Genomic DNA, 21063 nt, shown 5'->3' on the forward strand with positions numbered 1-21063 from the left:
CGTGTGAGTCTATGCCTCTTCCTGTCCTGCCGCGCTGTCTGCTGGGACACACACGGGTCCCAGAGACAGCGCGGACAATTCCTATTGCGCTGCGCGACTCGCGCATGCGCAGTAGGGAACCGGGAAGTGAAGCCAATTCGCTTCACTCCCTGATTCCCTCACCTAGAATGGTGGCGGCAGCAGCCGAGAGCCGAGCGATCGATCAGCCTCAGCATCGCTGGAACCCGGGACAGGTGAGTGTCCATTTATTAAAAGTCAGCAGCTGTAGTATTTATAGCTGCTGGCTTTTAATATTTTTTTGTAGGTGGAATCCCTCTTTAATATTTGGTTGCACACCCTTTGCAAAAAATAACTGAAATCAGTTGCTTCCTATAACCATCAATAAGCTTCTTACACCGCACACCTGGAATTTTGGACCACTCTTCCTTTGCAAACTGCTCCAGGTCTCTTATTGGAAGGGCAACTTTTCCCAACAGCAATTTTAAGATCTCTCCACAGGCGTTCTATGGGTTTGAGATCTGGACTCATTGCTGGCCACTTTAGAACTCCCCAGCGCTTTGTTGCCATCTATTTCTGGGTGCTTTTTGACGTATATTTGGGGTCATTGTCCTGCTGGAAGACCCAAGATCTCGGACGCAAACCCAGCTTTCTGACACTGGGCTCTACAGTGCAATCCACAATCCTTTGGTAATCCTCAGATTTCATGATGCCTTGTACACATTCAAAGCACCCAGAGGCAGCAAAACCACCCCAAAACATCATTGAACCTCCACCATATTTCACTGTAGGTACCGTGTTCTTTTCTTTGTAGGACTAGAGATTAGCAACAGTGCCATGGGTTGCAAACTTCTTGATAATGTTGCACACTGACAAAGGCAAATCTAGATCTCTGGAGATGGACTTTTAACCTTAAGATTATTCATATTTTTCCACAATTTTGGTTCTCAAATCCTCAGTTTTCTTCTCCTCTGTTGTCCATGCTTAGTGTGGCACACACAGACACACAATGCAAAAACTAAGTGAACTTCTCTCCTTTTTATCTGCTTTCAGGTGTGATTTTTATATTGCCCACACCCGTTACTTGCCCCAGGCCAGTTTAAAGGAGCATCACATGCTTGAAACGATCTTATTTTTCCACAATTCTTAAAGGATGGCAAGAATTTTGACCAGCCCATTTTTGGAATTGTGTGGCATTGTGTCCCATTTGCTTTTTTCCCCCCATCCCTTTTTTTTTTGTTGTTTTGTTCCAATACACACAAAAGGGAAAAATAAATAAATCTATATTAATATTTTTTTTAGGGGTGCACTGAATGGAAATTTTGGTGCCGAAACCAAAAATGCAGGATGTACTTTGTCAAAAAACATCTGTTTAAAAAAAAATAAAAATAAAATATATTTTTATAGATAAAATTGTATTACATTCTACTTTTAAATTATCAATTTAAAATTAATATGCATATATTATTGGCACCTTTAGTGCAAGAAATTCTCAAAAAAATTGCAGTCTCTAAGCATCTCTTTTCTCATGCCTGCAGTCTTACTTAAACACACTGCTAATAGAATTGGTAAAATTTCCATTTCATGCACCTCTAGCAGACATGATACAAGGAGATCAATGCAGCCTCATCAGTGCCCATCATGTACAGCCCACCAGTGACTGACACACATGAGATTCACGCTACCAGAGCTGGATCAGAATCACCGTGCAGCTGCTGTAACGATGTCCTGCCTCTTATGACACAATGATTCCCGGCATTGGATCAGTGTGCTATCTATCACAAGAGGTGGGATATCTTTACAGCGGCTGCACGGCGATTCAGATCTGACACACACTACCAGGCATTGGGAGGATGCATCTCAAGACACTCGTGAGAAGAGGAGGAAGGAGTCTGACAGGATGATACAAGTGTGGCATCTAGCAGGGCGACAGCTAATTTTTCTTTTCGGCCGATATGTTAGTGCACCACCAATATACACATACATACATACATACATACATACATACAGCAGAGTAATTTTTTTACTAGAAGTCACAAGAAATAGTCACTTCGAAGAGGGGTACACTTAGTCACTTTGACATTTCAAGGTTTGTCTAGTGCCAATTTAAAATGGACTGGTACCCATATATACCATGAGCCACAATCTTCAATACTACACATAGGATAAAAAACACATAGGATAAAAACACATTGGACATGACTGGAATTTGGCCAATTCCTTTTGGAAAGCCAGCATTTGATCAGCTGCTGCAGCTAGCGTTTGCAGTGCTGATCAGTGTATTCTGATGAGAGGGGCAAGCCCCACTGTCAGAATACCAAATCACAGCGGGACAGATCCCTGCATCCACACACATCGCTTGCAGGGCAGGGGTCTCTCTCTCGTTGGCAGGGGTGAAAAAAAAAAAAAAAAAAAAAAATGTAAATTTTGTTGAAGTCTACTAGAGCGTGACAAGCCGAACCTGTCTGTCTTGCACCAGTCTCATCACATGCTGATCTGACAAACAGGTTCGGGGGCCATTCGAACTGTAATATTTCCACTGTTTTGGGCTACATAAAAAGTCACAGTTGGTTTTACTTTTAATCGACACCATCTCAGGAGACGAGGCGTTTTTGAAAATAATAGTATTACTATAATTGTCTTTGCTTTAATACTAAGAATCAAGCTAGTCTACTACCAACACTTGACAATTGCAGTAGAAACAGTTGGCGATGGGCTACACTGACCTGTTCATTTGTTTTTACACTTATTCAAAAAGACTGATGCTTACCGAAAGGCGCCTATAGTGTTAATAGGACATGCATTATTTCCATGTTAAAACCGCACCACAAACACCTAGTAACTAACAACGTGTCACAAACCCATGCTGCCACATTTGCAGCGAATTGCTATAGACTTGAAATGCTTCAACCCCTTTCAAATTCGAGATGAAGCATCAATTTTCAATCTAACGCTTCAACTTTTGCACTGTCCATATTATCAACTGCATAGATGTTTGAGCGTTAGAAAAATATGCATGGTTGCAGGGCAACAGTATTCATGATGCAGATGTCGCACGGTTACAGAGCCACGCAGAAGTAGTATTGAAAAACCACATAAAATTATTCTTAAGCATCATTGTAGACATGTATTTATGTTATCAACCTTTCACCTCCTAATTTTACTAGTATAATATGGAGGAGAGCGTGTCCGCCCTACCCTCATTCTAATCAAGTGGAGTTTTCATCCAGCTCATCGCAGGTGGAGGCTTCTCCCAACCAAGTATCCCAAATCTTTCCGTACTTTGAATGGTATTCTCTATGAGCATAAAATTTCCTTTTTGTAGGGTAGCACAGCATTAATTGCAGCAACCCACTTCTGGATGGTTGGTGGCATGGCCCTGAGCCATTTCCTCACAACGAGTAATCTGGCTATAAACAGTGTTTCCTGTAAAAATATATGGTGAAATCTGTCGGAGTCAGGGTCCAGGAACGCTCCTAGTAAACCTGGTTTGGGGCATAGTGTTAGGGGGGAACCCATCTTGCCATGAATGAACTTCACCATGTGGGACCAATAGTCCTGCATAACCAAAGACCATAAAATGTGAAAAAAGTTCCATTAGATCCTTCATATCTGGGGCAAAGTGGGCTGTAATTGTCTCTGAACTTGGCTAGGCACGAGGGGGTCAGGTAGGACCTCTGTAAAATGTATAATTGTGTGAGATGATCCGAGACCTTACGAGACACTTTTTTGCAGGCATCCAGTACCTCCTCCCACTCATCCTCCTCCATCTCCCCCACATCCCGGCCCAGCGGTCTTTCAGCTGATATACTAGCGCCACTGCAGTAGGACACACGGGGCTGGAGTAAAACGTATAAATCAACTTTTGAGACTCAAGACTTATACAAAGAATCTCCAGTTGCTCAATGTTCAGGGAGGAGTCACGGATTTGGGCCCATAGGGCGTGGCGAAGCCGACGGTAGCAGAAATGCATGGAGTTGGAGAGGCCAAAGTCATCTTTAACCACTTCCCGACCAGCGCACGACGATGTACGTCGACAGAATGGCACGGGCAGGCATATTGGCGTACAGGTACGTCCAATATTCAATGCCGCCCTGCCATCGGGAGCGCGCCACCGGCGGCGCGCTCCCACGCTGGTCGGGACCCCCGTGAGTCCGGTCGCGGGACCCGCGGACTCAATCGCCGCGGGCATCCCCGCGATTGTCTCACGGAGCGGCCTAATGGAGGAAATGCCGTGTAAACAGCATTTTTCCATTCTGCCTAGCAACTAGTGACGCGGATCTCTGCTCCATGTGATTGGAGCAGAGATCAGTGTTCACTAAATGAAAGCCCAGCCCCGCACAGTTAGTAACACGCCCCTAGGAACACTTAACCCCTACACTGCCACCCACTGGTTAACCCCTTCACTGCCAGTGTCATTTACACAGGAATCACTGCATTTATATAGCAGTGATTACTGTATAAATGACAATGGTCCCAAAAATGTGTCAAAAATGTCCGATGGGTCCCCCACAATGTCGCAGTCACAATATAAAAAAAAAACAAAAAAAAAAAAAAAAAGCTGATCGCCGCCATTACTAGTAAAAAAAAAAAAAAAAATAATAAAAAATTATTAATAAAAATGCTATAAAACTATCCCTATTTTGTAAACGCTATAACTTTTGCGCAAACCAATCAATCGCTTATTGCGATTTTTTTTTACCAAAAATATGTAGAAGAATACGTATCGGCCTAAACTGAGGGAAAAAAAATATGTTTTTATAAATTTTTGGGGGATATTTATTATAACAAAAAGTAAAAAATAATGCGTTTTCTTCAAAATTGTCGCTCTATTTTTGTTTATATCGCAAAAAATAAAAACCGCAGGGGCGATCAAATACCACCAAAAGAAAGCTCTATTTGTGGGAAAAAAAGGACGTCAATTTTGTTTGGGAGCCACGTCGCACGACCGCGCAATTGTCAGTTAAAGCGACGCAGTGCCGAATCGCAAAAAGTGGTCTGGTCTTTGACCAGCAAAATGGTCCGGTCTGCAAGTGGTTAAAGATGTTGGAGCGATTTTAAGATATTTCCACAGTACATGTCTGCTAAGTAGACCACCCCACTAGTGATCCACAGGTTACAATCCGGTAATTGTAGCAATTCAGGTAGGCAAGGGTTGTCCCACAGGGGTGTCTGTTTATGCGTGGGGGGGGTTAAGTTTGCGTCTCATCACGTCCCATATCTTACAGTGGTTGTACAGCACACCCTTACGATTCCTGAGAGTCCAGGGTTCACCAGGGTCTCAGAGAAGGAGCTGGATGGGGTATTTGTGTGGTCATGCAAAAGGAGACCACACCAAGGCCAAGAAACATTTGCTTTTACTTCTGTTACAACCAAGAGCTGTATGCAGACAGCCTATGTTGGTCAAAGGAGACTCGGCGGCTGTACAGAATTGGCCACACATCAGAGTTTGACAGAAACGGGTACACATCCTAAAAACGCACACTGTATTCATAGCTCTGCACACCTCAATGGGGACTTGCATGTAGTTCCACAAGCATAGACAAACAGCTCTCGCATGGTGTACAGGCCTCTGCACTCCTGTAAATGAGCCCTAAAAAAACTTGGTGGAAAGCAACTAAAATAGTTTAGCGTATAATGACGTTCAAGTCCACACCATCAAATCAGTGATGCAGGTCCCATATTTTTATATTGACAACCTCCTTTTACGATTAAAAAGGAAATGTAGCAAAAGAAAGCTTGCCACTGGCTGCAAAAAACAATGCCAAAAAGGTTCTTTGTTCGTTATTTCGCTCTCAATTTCTCCTGCACACATATTCATTCCTTATAAGGTTATTAGCAAATAATAATAACGCTGCTTTCCTAACAGCTTTCACAGCAAGGAGTGCATCTTTGTCCACCAAGGCGGAGGTCTCCAATTTTGGTTGATGCCACTTAGAAGCAACAACTGACACTAATTTTGCAAGTGATTGTTACCTGGCTGTCCTAAGGACCTGCTGGCTTTTTAGTTTTAGTACTTCAGGTCACTTATCGAGAACAAGTAGGTGGGACTGAATTTTACCTTTATTATATGCATACATGTTACACAGGGTTTGCACCAAGCTGGTTAAGCTGAAAAGCCAAGCAGCTAGCATTATGGAGAAGGGTGTTCAGCAGCGACACCATTCATAACTCCCTTGGGAAAGGTTTACTTTAGGGCTGCAATCTTAGCGAAGTCATCCTTATGCTGGCTATATTTTAAGCCATTTCACCCACATACTAAAACAAAACTTCAGCAATGCAATTTACTGCCAAAAACTCCTACTGACACCAATTATTGGTGGTAGGGTCCCGTCTCATTTTTAAAGCTGAACAGGACCACCATTAAAAAAAAAAAAAAAATAAATAAAATAAAAAAAAAGCTAGCTTATGCCCAACGGGTCTCAAGTCAGCAACTAAACAGTAAATGAAAGATAAAAAGGACAACACAAATAATTTAAAGTCACTGCCTATATATATTTTTTTTTGTATAGTTTTCTTTTGGGCCTCTAGATTACAATTACAGAACACGCAAATGGCTGGAGGAGTGCTAGAGAACACTTCCGTCATGGCAAGAAAAGTGAAGCTGCAAAGACCACATATGCAGCAAGCTCACCACACCTTTGACAGACACCTACAAGATCCAAACCACTAACCAACCTTAAAAAAAGTGACCCCATCACCACTAAAGTAATGGCATCCTGCAAAAGAAAAATGCTCTATATACCAAGACGGGGCAGGGGAACCCCCACAGTATGAGTACTTTGTATGCTGTTCACTGGCTGCAGGCACCAAAGTTGCCACTAGATGGCATAGTACTGAAGTGATTTTCTCCTGCATAAAAAGTGTTCTTAATGCAGTAAAGCATGCAGAGCGAGTGACATTTACACGTGTGCGTTGTTGCAGTGTAAATTTCCTTTTGTTGCTAGAATAAAGGAAGTACCAAGAGTGCATGTATCGTTTATCACAAGCTTTCACATGTGTGCAGTAGAGCTGCAGGATTCTGGCTAAAATGAGAATCACAATTTTTTTGCTTAGAAGATAGATCACGATTCTCACAGTCTAACATCTTTCACATTAAACAAAACAATTGGGCCAACTTTTCCGTTTTCCTTTTTTGACTTGGGAAAAGGATCTCTATATACCGTGCATTTCCATTGCGTCATACCCTGATGTTAAGTGAGAGTATTGATCAGTACTGTGTGTGGATTTTCCAAGAAAACAGGGGCAAGAATCCGGATTCATCCAGGCCCAGCCAATGATGACCGTCGGCACCCAATGATCGGCTCAGAGCTTCCCTGAACACAGCTCTGTGAATGTGCACAACAGAGCCGTGTTCAGTGACGGGGATCTCGTTTGTTCATTCCCTGCTAAGCAGAGAATGAAAACCACTAGATACCCAGTAAAAGCAGCACACAATATATACACTTGTTAGGCACATATTTAACCCCCTTGATTGCCCTAGATATTAACCCTTCCCAGAGCGTCATCAGTATAGTGACAGTGAATATTATTAGCACTGATCACTGTAATAATCTCACTGGTGATGTCAGTGGCAGTTAGTGCAGCGGGCAATCTGACATTGGGGCGGAAACTATCTCAGCCCCGTTATAAGTCACTGATTGCCACCATTACTATTATATATCCCATAGTTTGTAGCTGCTTTAACCTTCACACAAACCAATCAATATACAAGCATACCCCACTTTTAAGTACACAATGGGGTTTATTTACTAAAGCTGGAAAGTGCAAAATCAGGCTCACTTCTGCATAGAAACTAATCAGCTTTTAACACCAGCTTGTTCAATTAAGCTTTGGTAATAAAACCTGGAAGCTCATTGGTTTCTATGCAGAAGTGAGCCTGATTTTGCACTGTCCAGCTTTAGTAAATAAACCCCATTGTGTACTTAAGTGGGGTATGACTGTACACTTACTGAAACCAAAAAACATGTAGCAGAATAAATTTTGGCCAAAAATGTATTAAGAGCTTTGATTATTTGTTTTTATTTTTTTGGTCAGTTTTTTTTTCCTATAATAAAATATCCAAAAGGTGATCAAAAAAAAAATAAAAAAATAAAAAAAAAAAAAGTATAGAAAATGTAATTTTGGTACAGCATTGCATGACAGCGGAAATAGCAAAAATGGCCTGGCCACAAAGGGGGTAAAACCTTCTGGAGCTGATGTGGTTAAAAATCATCCACATATTGAGGAGAAGAGTCTGTCTCCTGCAAGCTAGTTTGATTGCTGCTCTGTGAGTGGTCTCTCTGGAGAAATCCAATATGCCCATGTGCATTCAGAGCCAGAATTTTCCAATCAGTGGAGAGTATGTAACTGCATTGGCTTTTTTTCTCCATCCCAAAGTTGGACTTTCATTTTTGTATACAAAAAAAAAAAAAAAAAAAAAAAAAAAAAAAAGTTTCACAAGTGAGCAGAAAACAAACTGCACATAACTGGAATATCACATTGGAAACATATTTCTAAGAGAGATCACCTATTAGTAACATAGCTGATGATCTGCCATATTTTTCCAGTAGATGGCGCCATAATCCCAACTTTATTATACATGCTAAAGACATTAGTTGACATTTACTGTAGGTGAATCCTACTGGTGTAGTCATTTTAAATTACATGGAATGAAACTACTTGTGAATGTTTGGGGATTGTCACGGTTTACTGCTTGATAAAAAAAAATGTCCCTTTGAGGATTACCGCCTACCCTGTATAGCGAAATTAGTCAAGACCAACAGAACAATACTATCAGGTTTACTCTCACATCCTTAATTTCCACGAGGATCTAGGAAACCATTTTTAAAACCCATACAAATTGGCATCATACGCTGACTCTTCTACATAAATTCTTCCCAAACACTACCGATCGATGTTGGAGAATCCAGGAGGAGCGAGAAACAATGTTATACATCTATTGGTCCTGCCCCAAACTTCATCATTACTGAAGAGAGGTCTGAAAGATGGTCCATAAACGTACGGGATTATGAGGTTCCGAGACACCCGGCCTTTTTTCTGCTCCACGTTTCAAACATCCCAGCTAAAATTTACAAACAAACAATCTATAATTCGTCACCTCAACCCCACTGAATCCCTCTTACTTGGAAACGCCCGCAGCCACCGACCACTGGCCTGTGGCTTAACAGGGTCGAATAAAATAGATGGAGGATCTTGTGCTTACGGCACAGCAGAAGTGTGAACTGGATTCAAAAACCTGGACGTTATGGAACATGTTTGTCTACTCTGAAGAGGGGAAGCCCTTTCTGATGTATAGGTTGCCGACTAAAGAATGCTCCATGGTATCCCCTGCTGGGCAACAGCTTATGTGTTGTTTAACAACACCCCCTCCCCCTTTCCTTTTTAAAAGCCAACTATTGCAAGTACCCCTTTCACTGTTAAATGTTTTTTCTCAACCCTCTAACTGCTCGTTTTGTTGGTCAGCTCAGTCTTAAGCGGGGGGGGGGGGGGATGGTGGTTGGAGAGCCCATGATTCCTGCCCACCCTGCCAACTTTGAAAAAGGCAGCTTATTTGGTAAGGCCAAGCAGATCCAATAATCTAGATACAAGATGCTAATGACAAACTTGTCAGATGTTCTCGGCTCCCTCTAGTGGAGCCGTCTGGACTAGGAGGAAGCTGGTAGCTTCCAATCCACTGTCCGAATTAGTAGGTCATCCTACATATTGAAAAGGAAAGAGCAGAAGTGAAGTGATGAATTTGTCAGCAGTGGAACCGTTGAAATCAGTGCAACACCAACTTTACAGTGCAGTACTTATTTGAAAAAGTAGTCCCTGCACTACTTTTGGTGATTTCAGGTGCGACTTTCATAAACATCTGTCCATGAAGTCGCACAGATGTCAGCCAAGTCGCACTGACATGCGGCTTTGAAGTCAAGATGGTCATTAACCACTCGCTGACCTGAGAGGGAGTCACATGACGTCCCCCTGTGGTCACGCCGGCTGGACACAGATCGGGGTAAAGAGCCAGCGGGTATAAACGATCAAACAATTGGATGATCTCGATCTCACTCTCCTCACTATAGCCATGGTCAACAAGGCAAAGGAGGCTCCAAGAAAATATATTGTGGTGTGGACTCATGCATCAATGGCCAAAAAGGAATAAAAAGGCACACATAGCGTGAATCCACATTCAAATTTGTTCAGAAAATGTGAGTGTAACTATTAATTTTTTATAATGTAAAATAAGCGCTTGTCAATCCAATAGGGTAACGCAGTGGAAACAGTAGGCTTGATCCGACACGTTTCATCTAACCTTCCCTTGTTGACAGTGGCTATAGTGAGGAGAGGGAGATAGATATCCATCCAATGGTGTGATCATTTATACCCTCTGAGGTGCTTCACTCATTTGGTGTGCAACCACTGGCAAGCCTGAATGATTCATGGGGTGTAGATCCTATTCAAACCATACACTCCAGTAAGCCCCAGTATTATTGGTGGCGGTGTTCTGTTCTCACTCTTATGCACTTTTAGAGACGGCCTAAATTATCAATGTTGTGACCGGCAAGATACACATATGCAATTTAACCACTTCCCTACCGGGCCATAGTAAGATGCCATCCTCTACATTGTGGGGGGATATCTGACCGATGCCTGTAGCTACAGGCATCATCCCGATATTCTTTCCAGCCGGTGATTCTTTGTATGATAAGAACGATCAAGCAGCGGATCATTCTTAGAGGTGACGGTAAGGGATGACCACCTCTCCCGCCGCCATCCAGTGCTTCTCCGGGCACTCCCGTGCCATCAGGGGCCCGGAGAAAGAATCGCCCGCCGCCGGATGACGAGCATAGAGATTTCCGGTGACCAGATGGTCACCAGTCAACTGTATGACCATTGGAGGCCCGGACGTGATGTCATAACGTCGGATTGTAAACAAAGCCGCGATCGCGGCTGTCAGCATGAGATCGGAGAATTTTTTTTTTCCGATCTTATGCTTTACAGCCTGGAGGAGAGATGTGGATTGTGGGGTCTTACTGACCCTGCCTCTCTCCATAAAGAGGACCTGTCACGATAGATTCCTATTACAAGGAACGTTTACATTCCTTTTAATTAGGGATGCACCGAAATTTCGGCCGCCAAAACATATCGGCCAAAAATGCCCTTGTCGGCAATTTGCCGAACGAGAAAAAACGGCCAATAATGGAGCCAAAAATGGCGCCCATCATGAAAAGATATTGTGCTATAGTGCAGGAGAGCCGCCTCCACCACCTGTTTGATCACAGCACGGGAACATCACAGCTTTCCAGTTCAATAGCTGTGTGTTCCCGGCCGCGCGCCGTCACGTGCAGCCCCTCCCCCTTGTCCGGGCACTTTGATAGACAGATCACCCGCAGGCGACGGAGGCGGCTCTCCTCTTCTCTTCACAGGTTAGCTGCTATGAGGGGACACTGGCTGCATTGTATCAATTGTATCATGTGTCATGTACCACGTCCCCAGTCTCTGACCATCTCCTGTACCACGTCCCCAGTCTCTGACCATCTCCTGTATAAAAACATTTTTTTTAAAATATGTTTCGGTATCGGTTTCGGTTTTCAGCCTAGTGTATATTTCATTTTCGGTATCGGCGCCAAAAAAACCCATTCGGTGCACCCCTACTTTTAATAGGCATAAAAGTGGTAAATAAAATTTAAATAAAAAAAAAAAAAAAAAAAGAAGTTTTTATTTATTTTAACGCCCCTGTCCCCGGTAGCTCACGCTCAGAAGCAAACACACACATTTGTAAACACAGGTCAAACCACACGTGAGGTATCGCCACGTGCGCGAGAGCAATAACTCTAGACCTCCTCTGTAACTCTAAACTAGTAACCTGTAAAAAATATCAAAGCTTCGCCTATAGCACCAAAGTTTGGCGCCATTCCATGTGTGCACAATTTTAAAGCATGATATGTTAGGTATCCATTTACTCAGTGTAACATCTTTCACGTTATACAAAAAAAAAAAAATTGGGCTAACTTTACTGTTTTGTTCATTTTTAAGTCATGAAAGTTTATTTTTCCCCCCCAAAAAAAGGCGTTTGAAAAATTATTGCGCAAATACCGCGTGAGATAAAAAGTTGCAATGACCGCCATTTTATTCCCTAGGGTGTCTGCTTCACTGCACCTGTATTTTTCATAGTTACATATTTGGAATCTTTTGCACTTATATATTCATGTTATACTATCACTTTGATATAATTACCATTATTATGAGTTCCATTTTAGTCTAAAATACTAATACATCCTCATTTTAAACGATATTAGCGCTGCGCCATTATATTTTTAGATACATTATTCGCAACGGTCATTTGCGGTGCTGGCAGCTGCCTTTTTGACAGTGTGGTAACATTATATATTTCTCACCATCTTCCTGCATCTGCCCCAACCCCCTCCCCTCTTACACCTTAACATCCCCCGTCTCTTACCAACCCATTGACTACCCCCTACATAAAAACCTAAAAAGGGAGCATGTGAGGAACACAAACACGCATTCATCACCGATTGCGATTATAAATTCTGGCTACTATATAGATGGATCATTTGGAAAAAAAAAAAAAACTGATTACATGGATTTTATTAATTAGCATCAACAATTTACACAGCGCTTTACATATATAAATTGTACATTCAATTCAGTCTCCATCTCACATGCATATTCAGTATGCACATACTAGGGCCAATGTGAACGGGATCCAATTAACATTACAGCAGGTCTTAGACATGTGGGAAGTACCGTATTTTTCGGACTATAAGGCGCACCGGATTATAAGGCGCACTAGCAACGACCGGCTGATAAAATGGATATTTCCATATATAAGGCGCATCGGACTATAAGGCGCACCGGATTATAAGGCGCACTAGCAACGACCGGCTGATAAAATGGATATTTCCATATATATAAAGCGCATCGGACTATAAGGCGCACGGTCGATTTTGGGAGAAAATTTAGGCTTTTACGTGCGCCTTATAGTCCGAAGGTTTACGTCAAGATGACAGATACTGTTAACAAAGAACTCCAGCGATGTCAACAGGTCATATATAAGGCGCACCGGACTATAAGGCGCACGGTCGTTTTTGGGAGAAAATTTAGGCTTTTACGTGCGCCTTATAGTCCGAAAAATACGGTAAATGGAAAAATAGAATACTCGGAGGAAACCCAGAGAGAACATGCAAACTTTATGCACATACTGGGATTCTAACCGCCAAGCTCTTTATGCAAATGCAGTTCTCACCAACTTGAATGAGGGGGAAGAATTAAAAAAATAAAATAAATAATAATAATAATAATAATAATAATAATAATAATAATAATAATAATGAGAGAAGTATATAGTGGGGTGTATGGTTATAAAATTGCACCACCCCTACACAACACACGTGTGTTTCAGTGTACAGGTTGGTGTGAACAAGGCCCAAAGGTCAGAGGAGAACATGGCACCATGCCATATGAATGAAAACTGATACCCGTACAATCACTGGCACTGCTAAAACACTGAGCCATGTGGCAGCATGCAGAAATAATCATTACAAACAAATCACAAGGAGCTGACATCCTACGCCTACTTTAAAGAGGAAGTAAACCCCGAAGGCTTCACTGCTGTTTCCCTTAGTTACAATGCCAATGCCTGCACCCAAAGCAGACGGATGAATCGGCTTGGGGTGCCGACATCTCAGGAACCCTGGACAGGTAAGCGTCCTTAGATTAAAGCGGAGGTCCACCCTAAAGTGGACCTTCCGCTCATCGGAACCCTCCCCCCCTCCGGTGCCACAATCGGCACCTTTCAGGGGGGAGGGGGGTGCAGTTACCTGGATAATCCAGGTAACAGCACCCACTTCCGGGATAGCTGTCTGCGGAAAGGGGCGTAACTTACGCCCCTTTCCGCAACTGCCCGCCCCTTTCCGCAAGTGCCCCGCTGCCTGCTGGGAAACACACAGCTCCCAGAGGCAGCGGGGAGCGTCCTTATTGCGCCGCGCGATTCGCGCATGCGCAGTAGGGAACCGGGAAATGAAGCCGAAAGGCTCCATTTCCTGATTCCCATACCCAAGATGGCGGCGGCAGGACCCGAGAGACGACCGAGCGATCGGCTTCGGGTTCCGACATCGCGGGCGCGCTGGACAGGTAAGTGTCACTATTTTAAAAGTCAGCAGCTGCAGTATTTGTAGCTGCTGGCTTTTAAAAAAAAAATAAAAATCGCGGAGTCCCGGTGGACTCCCGCTTTAAGGCTGGGTTCACACTATTGTGAATTGGATGCTGAGAATCTGCATCCAATTCGCAATAACAGGAGATTTTGACCAGCTCTCTATGGAGACGGTTCACATATCTCCACTGCGGCTCTGGTGCAAATTTGCACAGGTGGTCCTGTGCGTTTTTTTGGTCCGTTTCAGGTCCAAATTCAGCCCAAATTTCAGGCTGTAATCAGATCTGAAACAGGGAGCATGCCAAGACAGTGTGAACCCAGCCTGAAAGTTAGCAGCTGCTTACTTTTAGGTTTTTTGCACAGGCTGGAACTCTGCTTTAATAGGAGTGTGGATTTATTTCCTTATACTTCATTTTACCTTTCGTACAACATGTAGTAATTTATCTTCTATACCTAAAATTAATTAAAAAAGTTATAATATAAAAATAAAAATTGCACATGATTTTGCATGCAAACAAATGTGCATTTATTTTTTTCTTACAAATGGAGACTGCAGACCATTGTACCCATCCATGATTTGTGGATCGCTGGTGCAAGGCCAGGCTCCTGTAGACACTCAATACAGCCGCCCGCCCATACCTCCAGATACGGCGAAATAGTTAACTGAATTGCAGGAATAATCAATACACTACGAGCGTGTTCATCGGCACCCGCACAGTTCATTGAGCACTACAAGCTGTCTGGCATGGTGGCCGACGGTAATTTACTCAGTCGCAGATCTGTATGAATGACTGTGTGGGCAAAGCCCTGCACAGCTGCACCGTTTTCACATTTTGACAGCGAGTACAGAAAGGGGATCCCCTGCCTGCTGTCACAATGGGGGGTGCTGCATTAGTAACTTGAAACACCCAAAAAAATACAGGTGTAACATGTTAGTAAAGGTTGACGTATACTTTAAAGCCAGTACCCGGCTCATGGCTGAGATTGATTTACCCCTCGTCTCCCATGACATTTATAAATATCTTGATAGACAAGTGGTTAAAATGGTATTAAATCCAAAACCATAAATGTAATATTTTGCAGCTTACCAATCAGATGTGGCGGCTGCATTTTTATTTTTGGCCTTTTCCCCTCCATTTTCACCTGGTGAGCTGGCCAGTTACACACCTCCTGTATTAGTGGGACAACTCTGGATGGATGCGCACAGGAGACTTTTTTTTTTTAACAAAGCTTTATTTTCAATGACAAAACCCCTTCTCATCTTATGTAGCCCTGATATGCATCTTTACAGACACATGTTTACACGCAGTTATGTCTCTCAGCTTTCGCCCATTAACCTTCTTAGGATCCCCAAGAACTCATAAGAGGTACAGCACATGCTAGTTCTATCACAGCCTGCAATGGAGATACAGCGCAATTCTCTCTTCAGACCTCCTGTTCTCTAGTTCCCTTGTCACCTCCTCTCATGCTCACCTCGAAGATTTTCAGAGCTTCTCCCATCCTTTGGAACTCCCTACCCCAATCGATCCATCTTTAAACAATCCCTGAAAACCCTTCTCTTTAAAGAAGCCTATCCTGCTAACAGTTTTACTTCATCAGCTCATCCCCCACAGCTATTACTTTTTGTATCAATTGACCCTCCCTTTTTAGATTGTAATCTCTAATGAGCAGGGCCCTCCGATTACTCTTGTACCAAATTGTAATGTAAACGTAATGTCTGCCTTGATTTTGTTAAGCGCTGAGCAAACTATTGGCACTATATAAAACCTGAATAATAATAATAATAATAATAATAATAATAATAATAATAAATAACCCCTGCCCCCTGGAGCCCCTCAGGCCTGCTCCATTCCTTTTCTTATCAGGGATTTAGCTTCACCACCGACACCCAGGTGGAAGCGAGCACCAGGCCCAGTCACCGCCATCCCAGACTGATGGGCCACTCAATGTCGAGATGCAGTGGGCGGGAGCTGGCAGCAGCTTCAACCCCCCCCCCCCCATGACTAAGCTCCTGGGGGGACGAGCATTGGAGGCATGACCTGGTGGGAGCTCAGGCTGAGGCTGTCTCTTTTCACAACCCTGTGGATGTGCGATACAAGGATTCCCGTCTTTTCTCTAGTGACCACAGGAGCTGGGACAAGCTTCACTCCCTTGCCGACACTCCTGTAGCAGTGGGCTCAGAACCATCAACATTACACTCCCAGACTGAAAAACAAGCCCGATGGGCACTCCAATCTACTGTGGGTCACAGCAGTCTCAGCTGTCAGGCTTGGAGCATGCAAGGTGCGCAATTTCTAGTCCCCATGGTGGCCTGGGATTTGTCTAATCATGTATTTACAGATTTAAATACACTAACAAAGTGAAGCCAAACACCAGCTCACGCTTTATAATCAGGTGCAGCAAACTGTTTTCTTATCTTTTGGGATAAAGATTTTGCATGAATAAATAAAAGCGGATCATTATAATCCTCCTGCCAGTGTGAGGTGGTTTGTCTCATCCATGTAAACGGATTTGCTGGCTGGATCACCAGATGAAATAAGAAGAAAGCCTAAAAAAAGAAAACCAACACAGCCATCTCATTGAAGAATTGGTACGCTGCTCTATAATAAAATAAAAAGCTTGCCCTTGGGTTTACTATTGCTTTAATTATGTGATCCAGCCAGGTACATGTCTTTAGGTGCATGTCATCGTTCAGATCTGACAACGGTGAGCCATGCCAGTGCAGACATGCCAAGTCTCCTGTGAGGTGCGGGAGTTTCCCACATTTCTACTGTGGCTCCCGTGTATCCGCAAGTGCCTCCAGATATCCCAGGAATGATCGCATGTGGTGGGAGGGACAGTTGTGAACACCGATCTCCCTGTATAGCTTTGTAGCTGACAGTCGATTCTCCTTCTCTCCCTCCCTCGTCTGTTCGCTAAAAACCTATACAGGGAGATCGGTGTTAACAGCTGTCCCTCCCGCTGCACCGATCATTCCGAGCTGCTCCCTTTGTGCTCCTCTGGTCCCCTGTCCTCTTTAAAAAAAAAAAAAAAAACCATTGACACCATTACCCCTTGCCCTACCAACAGTGTCCACTGCCCCAACCCCTCCCCTCAAAAATCATTGTAAATAAAAAAATTATATGAAATAATAAAATCAATACATAAAATAAAAAACTACTGACACATACCCCACCCCCTTCCACAGAAGCACTGTGAAAAAATATTTAAAAATGCCTTAAAAAAAATTTAAAATAAAGTTTACCACCTCCCAGAAATGAGTTTTCTCAGCTTGGGATGTCTGCCAGTGTGATGTGCATATCCCAGCTGCTTGTTGTCTTCATGTGACTACAAAGGAGACGGGTACAGAGCGTTGTCACCTTATGACAGGAAGAGACTGAAGGAGGACATTAGTGCAAGGCAGCATCACCCAGTGTCAGTTTACTCAAAGCTGCAGATAAAAATACTAGAAATTCATCTTGGAGACCATATGGGAGGGTGGTGATGTGTATGGGTTGGTCTCCAGTCATGGTGGATTTGATTTAAATCACAAATAAAAAGGCTCGATTTAAAATCATCATTTTTAAAGAGCAACTGTCTTTGACCCACAGCGGCTCCTCCTCTGACCCGCTTGTTGACTCACCGACAGTACCATTCACTTTAATGGGAGGGCTGGTAATGCTGCAGTGACAACAACAAGGTGAAGGACATGGCTGCAGCAAGTGAGTGGATGCCCGCTAACAGGCGTTGCCATGATGGATCTGAAATGACAGGTGCCCTTTAAATGTAAGGACTTATTTTTGCTGGTAGTTTGAATCTTTAAATATTTGCAAACAAAACGAACGTTTCCCATTAAGAATATTAAAAGAGGAAGTAAACCCTAATGGGTTTTACTTCCTCTCCATTTCCCTGCAAAGGTAAAACCTAATGGACTACTATGTATCGCATAGCAGCCCATTATGTGTCACTTACCTGAAAACAAAGCCTGCGATGTCACCGTTGTCCCCACTAGCAGCGAGCGTCCATCTTCACCCCTCTTCCTTCCGGGGCCGCCAACTTCCGGCTCTGTGACTGGCGTGGGAGCCGCCAGGAATGCATGACCCCTTTAGAAATGGCACGATCCGCCCTGTCTAAAGTGCGCATACGCCATAGACATCAGCGCATGGCTTTAGTGTAAATATCTCCTAAACCGTGGAGGTTCAGGAGATATTTCCGGCACCTACAGGTAAGCCTTAAAGTAGTTGTAAACCCTTACAACACACTTTCACCTACAGGTAAGCCTAGATTAAGGCTTACCTGTAGGTGCTGGAAATATCTCCAAAACCTACACGGTTTAGGAGATATTTACAATTCCCCGTACAAGGATAACTTCTGCGCATGCGCCCAGTACATTTAGAAGGGTCACGGCGTGTCGTTTTCATTATCCACTTAAGACCCGGACCATTTTCCAGCTAAAGGACCAAGTCCCTTTTTGCGATTCGGCACTGCGTTGCTTTAACTGACAATTGCGCGGTCGTGCGACGTGGCTCCCAAACAAAATCGGCATTCTTTTTTTTCCACACAAATAGAGATTTCTTTTGGTGGTATTTGATCACCTCTGTGTTTTTATTTTTTGCGCTATAAACAAAAATAGAGCGACAATTTTGAAAAAAAAAAAAAATGCATTTTTTACTTTTTGCTATAATAAATATCCCTCAAAAATATATTTAAAAAAATCATTTTTTCCCTCAGTTTAGGCCGATACGAATTCTTCTACATTTTTTTTTTTCTTTTTTCTTTTCCAAAAATAACAATTAGTGATTGATTGGTTTGCGCAAAAGTTATAGCGTTTACAAAATAGGGGATAGTTTTATAGCATTTTTTTTTTTTAAATGCATTTATTTATTTTTTTTATTAGTAATGGCGGCAATCAGCGATTTTTATTGTAACTGCGACATTATGGCAGATACATCAGACATTTTTAACACGTTTTTGGGACCATTGGCATTTATACAGCAATCAGTGCTATACAAATGCACCGATTCTTGTGTAAATAATACTGCCAATGAAAGAGTTAACCACTAGGGGGCAGTGTAGGTGTTATGTATGACGTTATGTGTTTTTTTTTTTTTTTTTTTATTGCAGGGAGGCATGGCCTGGCATGGGACATCCCTGATCGTCTTTCCCTATAAAAAGGGAACAGACGATCGGTGACAGCCTCAGTAGGACCTCTCCTCGTTCTCCAGCTCCCGATCGTGGGACACCAGCGGCGATCGGGTCGGAGGCGCGCCACCAGTGGCACGCTTCTGACCCACGGCTGAGCACTTAAAAAAGCAACGTACCGGTACGTGCTTGTGCCCAGCCGTGCCATTCTTCTGACGTATACATGTGCAGGAGGCGGTCCTTAAGTGGTTATACGACATGCCGTGAACTGGCGGTTCCCGCGCGGGAGTGACGTCACACGACTCCGACCAGTCACAGAGCCGGAGTCCGTGACCCCGGAAGGAAGATGGCCGCTTCCAGCCGGTGGGGAAATCAGTGACATCGCTGGCTCCTGTGTCAGGTAAGTGACACATAATGGGCCACTATGCGATGCATAGTAGTCCATTATGCTTTGCCGGGAAACAAAGAGGAACACCCATCAGGGTTTACTGTCTCTTTAATATAGGCTTACCTGCAGGTAAGTAGCGGGTGTACAACCGCATTAAGCGGTCAGGTTAGTAAAACGGCGGATATATCAGAACCGATTCAATCGTACAGTTTGTAGTGTACAAAGAGTTGCAAAACAAAAGGGATAAAGGAATATCTATGAACTTTGATTTATCTCATAGTTACTGTGACATTGTGTGAATGCATCAATGCAGTGCATGTTATCTCAGCTTGGATTCATTAAATGAGTTTACCAAAAATGTAAATGTTACAGGATATACAGCCTCATGCTACATAACTAAGCTCCATTGCATGCTGAATAAACTAAAATTATTAATGTATCCTAAATAGAAAACTGTCTTTCGATAGATCTTTATTCCAAAAGCATTTTATTAAAATAAATTTGCAAAAATTTTAAATAAAAAAAAGTATTATATATATATATATATATATATATATATATATATATATATATATATATATATATATATATATATATATATATATTTTTTATAAAAATAAAAAAAAAAACAGAAAAAGTGATTTAAAAAATTTTTATATATATATATATATATCTCGTCTCCGGTAAAGTGTGGCGGGAGCAGACAGCAGCCCCCCGGTCACATACCTCCATGGGGGGGGTGGGAGAAGGCAGTGCTCTGCCCACACATGCACTACACATGAAACATATACAGACCGCCAATTACCTCAGAGCCTTCTTCTTCTCCTCTTCCAGCTTCTGCTTCTTCGCCTGCGGTTCTTCTGATGCCACCTTCATGCTGCCCGCTCACACACCTCTACCTACCAGAGAACTGACTGACTTGGGCACAACTAACTAACGCACAGCTGCCGGGACGGTGTGACAACGTGCTCTGTTCTCCTTTCCCCTCACACAAGTCCCTGCACTCCTCCCCGCCACTCACACCGAGCCCTCCTCCTCCCACTTCCCTAGCTGCACGCCTGGCCACACCCCCTCGCAGGGCCCTCACCCGGACCTGGTCGCCTAGCAACCACCTTCTACTAAAAGACAATAGTAGTCCGTGTAAGGTGCCTGATTTGCTGCATGACTAGAACGTTCCCGAACGTTTCCAAACACCTTTATTACAAATACTTTAACGAATCAGTCCGACATTGTTACGGGAGCCTTTCCAATCGATGCTTTTTTTGACGAAAAACGTGCAAGGTTTTTGTCATGAAAGTATAAACCACTAGGCTATGTAGTTTGAAATATCGGAAATTGATTTGGGGGAAAGAAGCTTCTTGTCTTTATAACACTAATATGACGCTTCTAGAGGTTCTTACAG

General features: G+C 43.1%; 1 protein-coding gene across 1 annotated transcript in view; it reads right to left on the reverse strand.

The window, feature by feature from the left end:
• The window catches only part of ADK (adenosine kinase), a 258251-nt gene extending 237567 nt beyond the window's left edge, over positions 1-20684 (reverse strand). Inside the window, exon 1 of the mRNA XM_077454045.1 lies at positions 20467-20684. Within this exon, the coding sequence (XP_077310171.1) occupies positions 20467-20537 (71 nt within the window). The 5' untranslated portion in view covers positions 20538-20684. The remainder of the gene's footprint in view (positions 1-20466) is intronic.
• Positions 20685-21063: the final 379 nt, after the last annotated feature.

This window comes from Lithobates pipiens, unplaced genomic scaffold (assembly GCF_037356315.1).
Source record: "Lithobates pipiens isolate NorthernLeopardFrog02 unplaced genomic scaffold, aLitPip1_a1.2 Scaffold_25, whole genome shotgun sequence".
Lineage (NCBI taxonomy): Eukaryota > Metazoa > Chordata > Amphibia > Anura > Ranidae > Lithobates > Lithobates pipiens.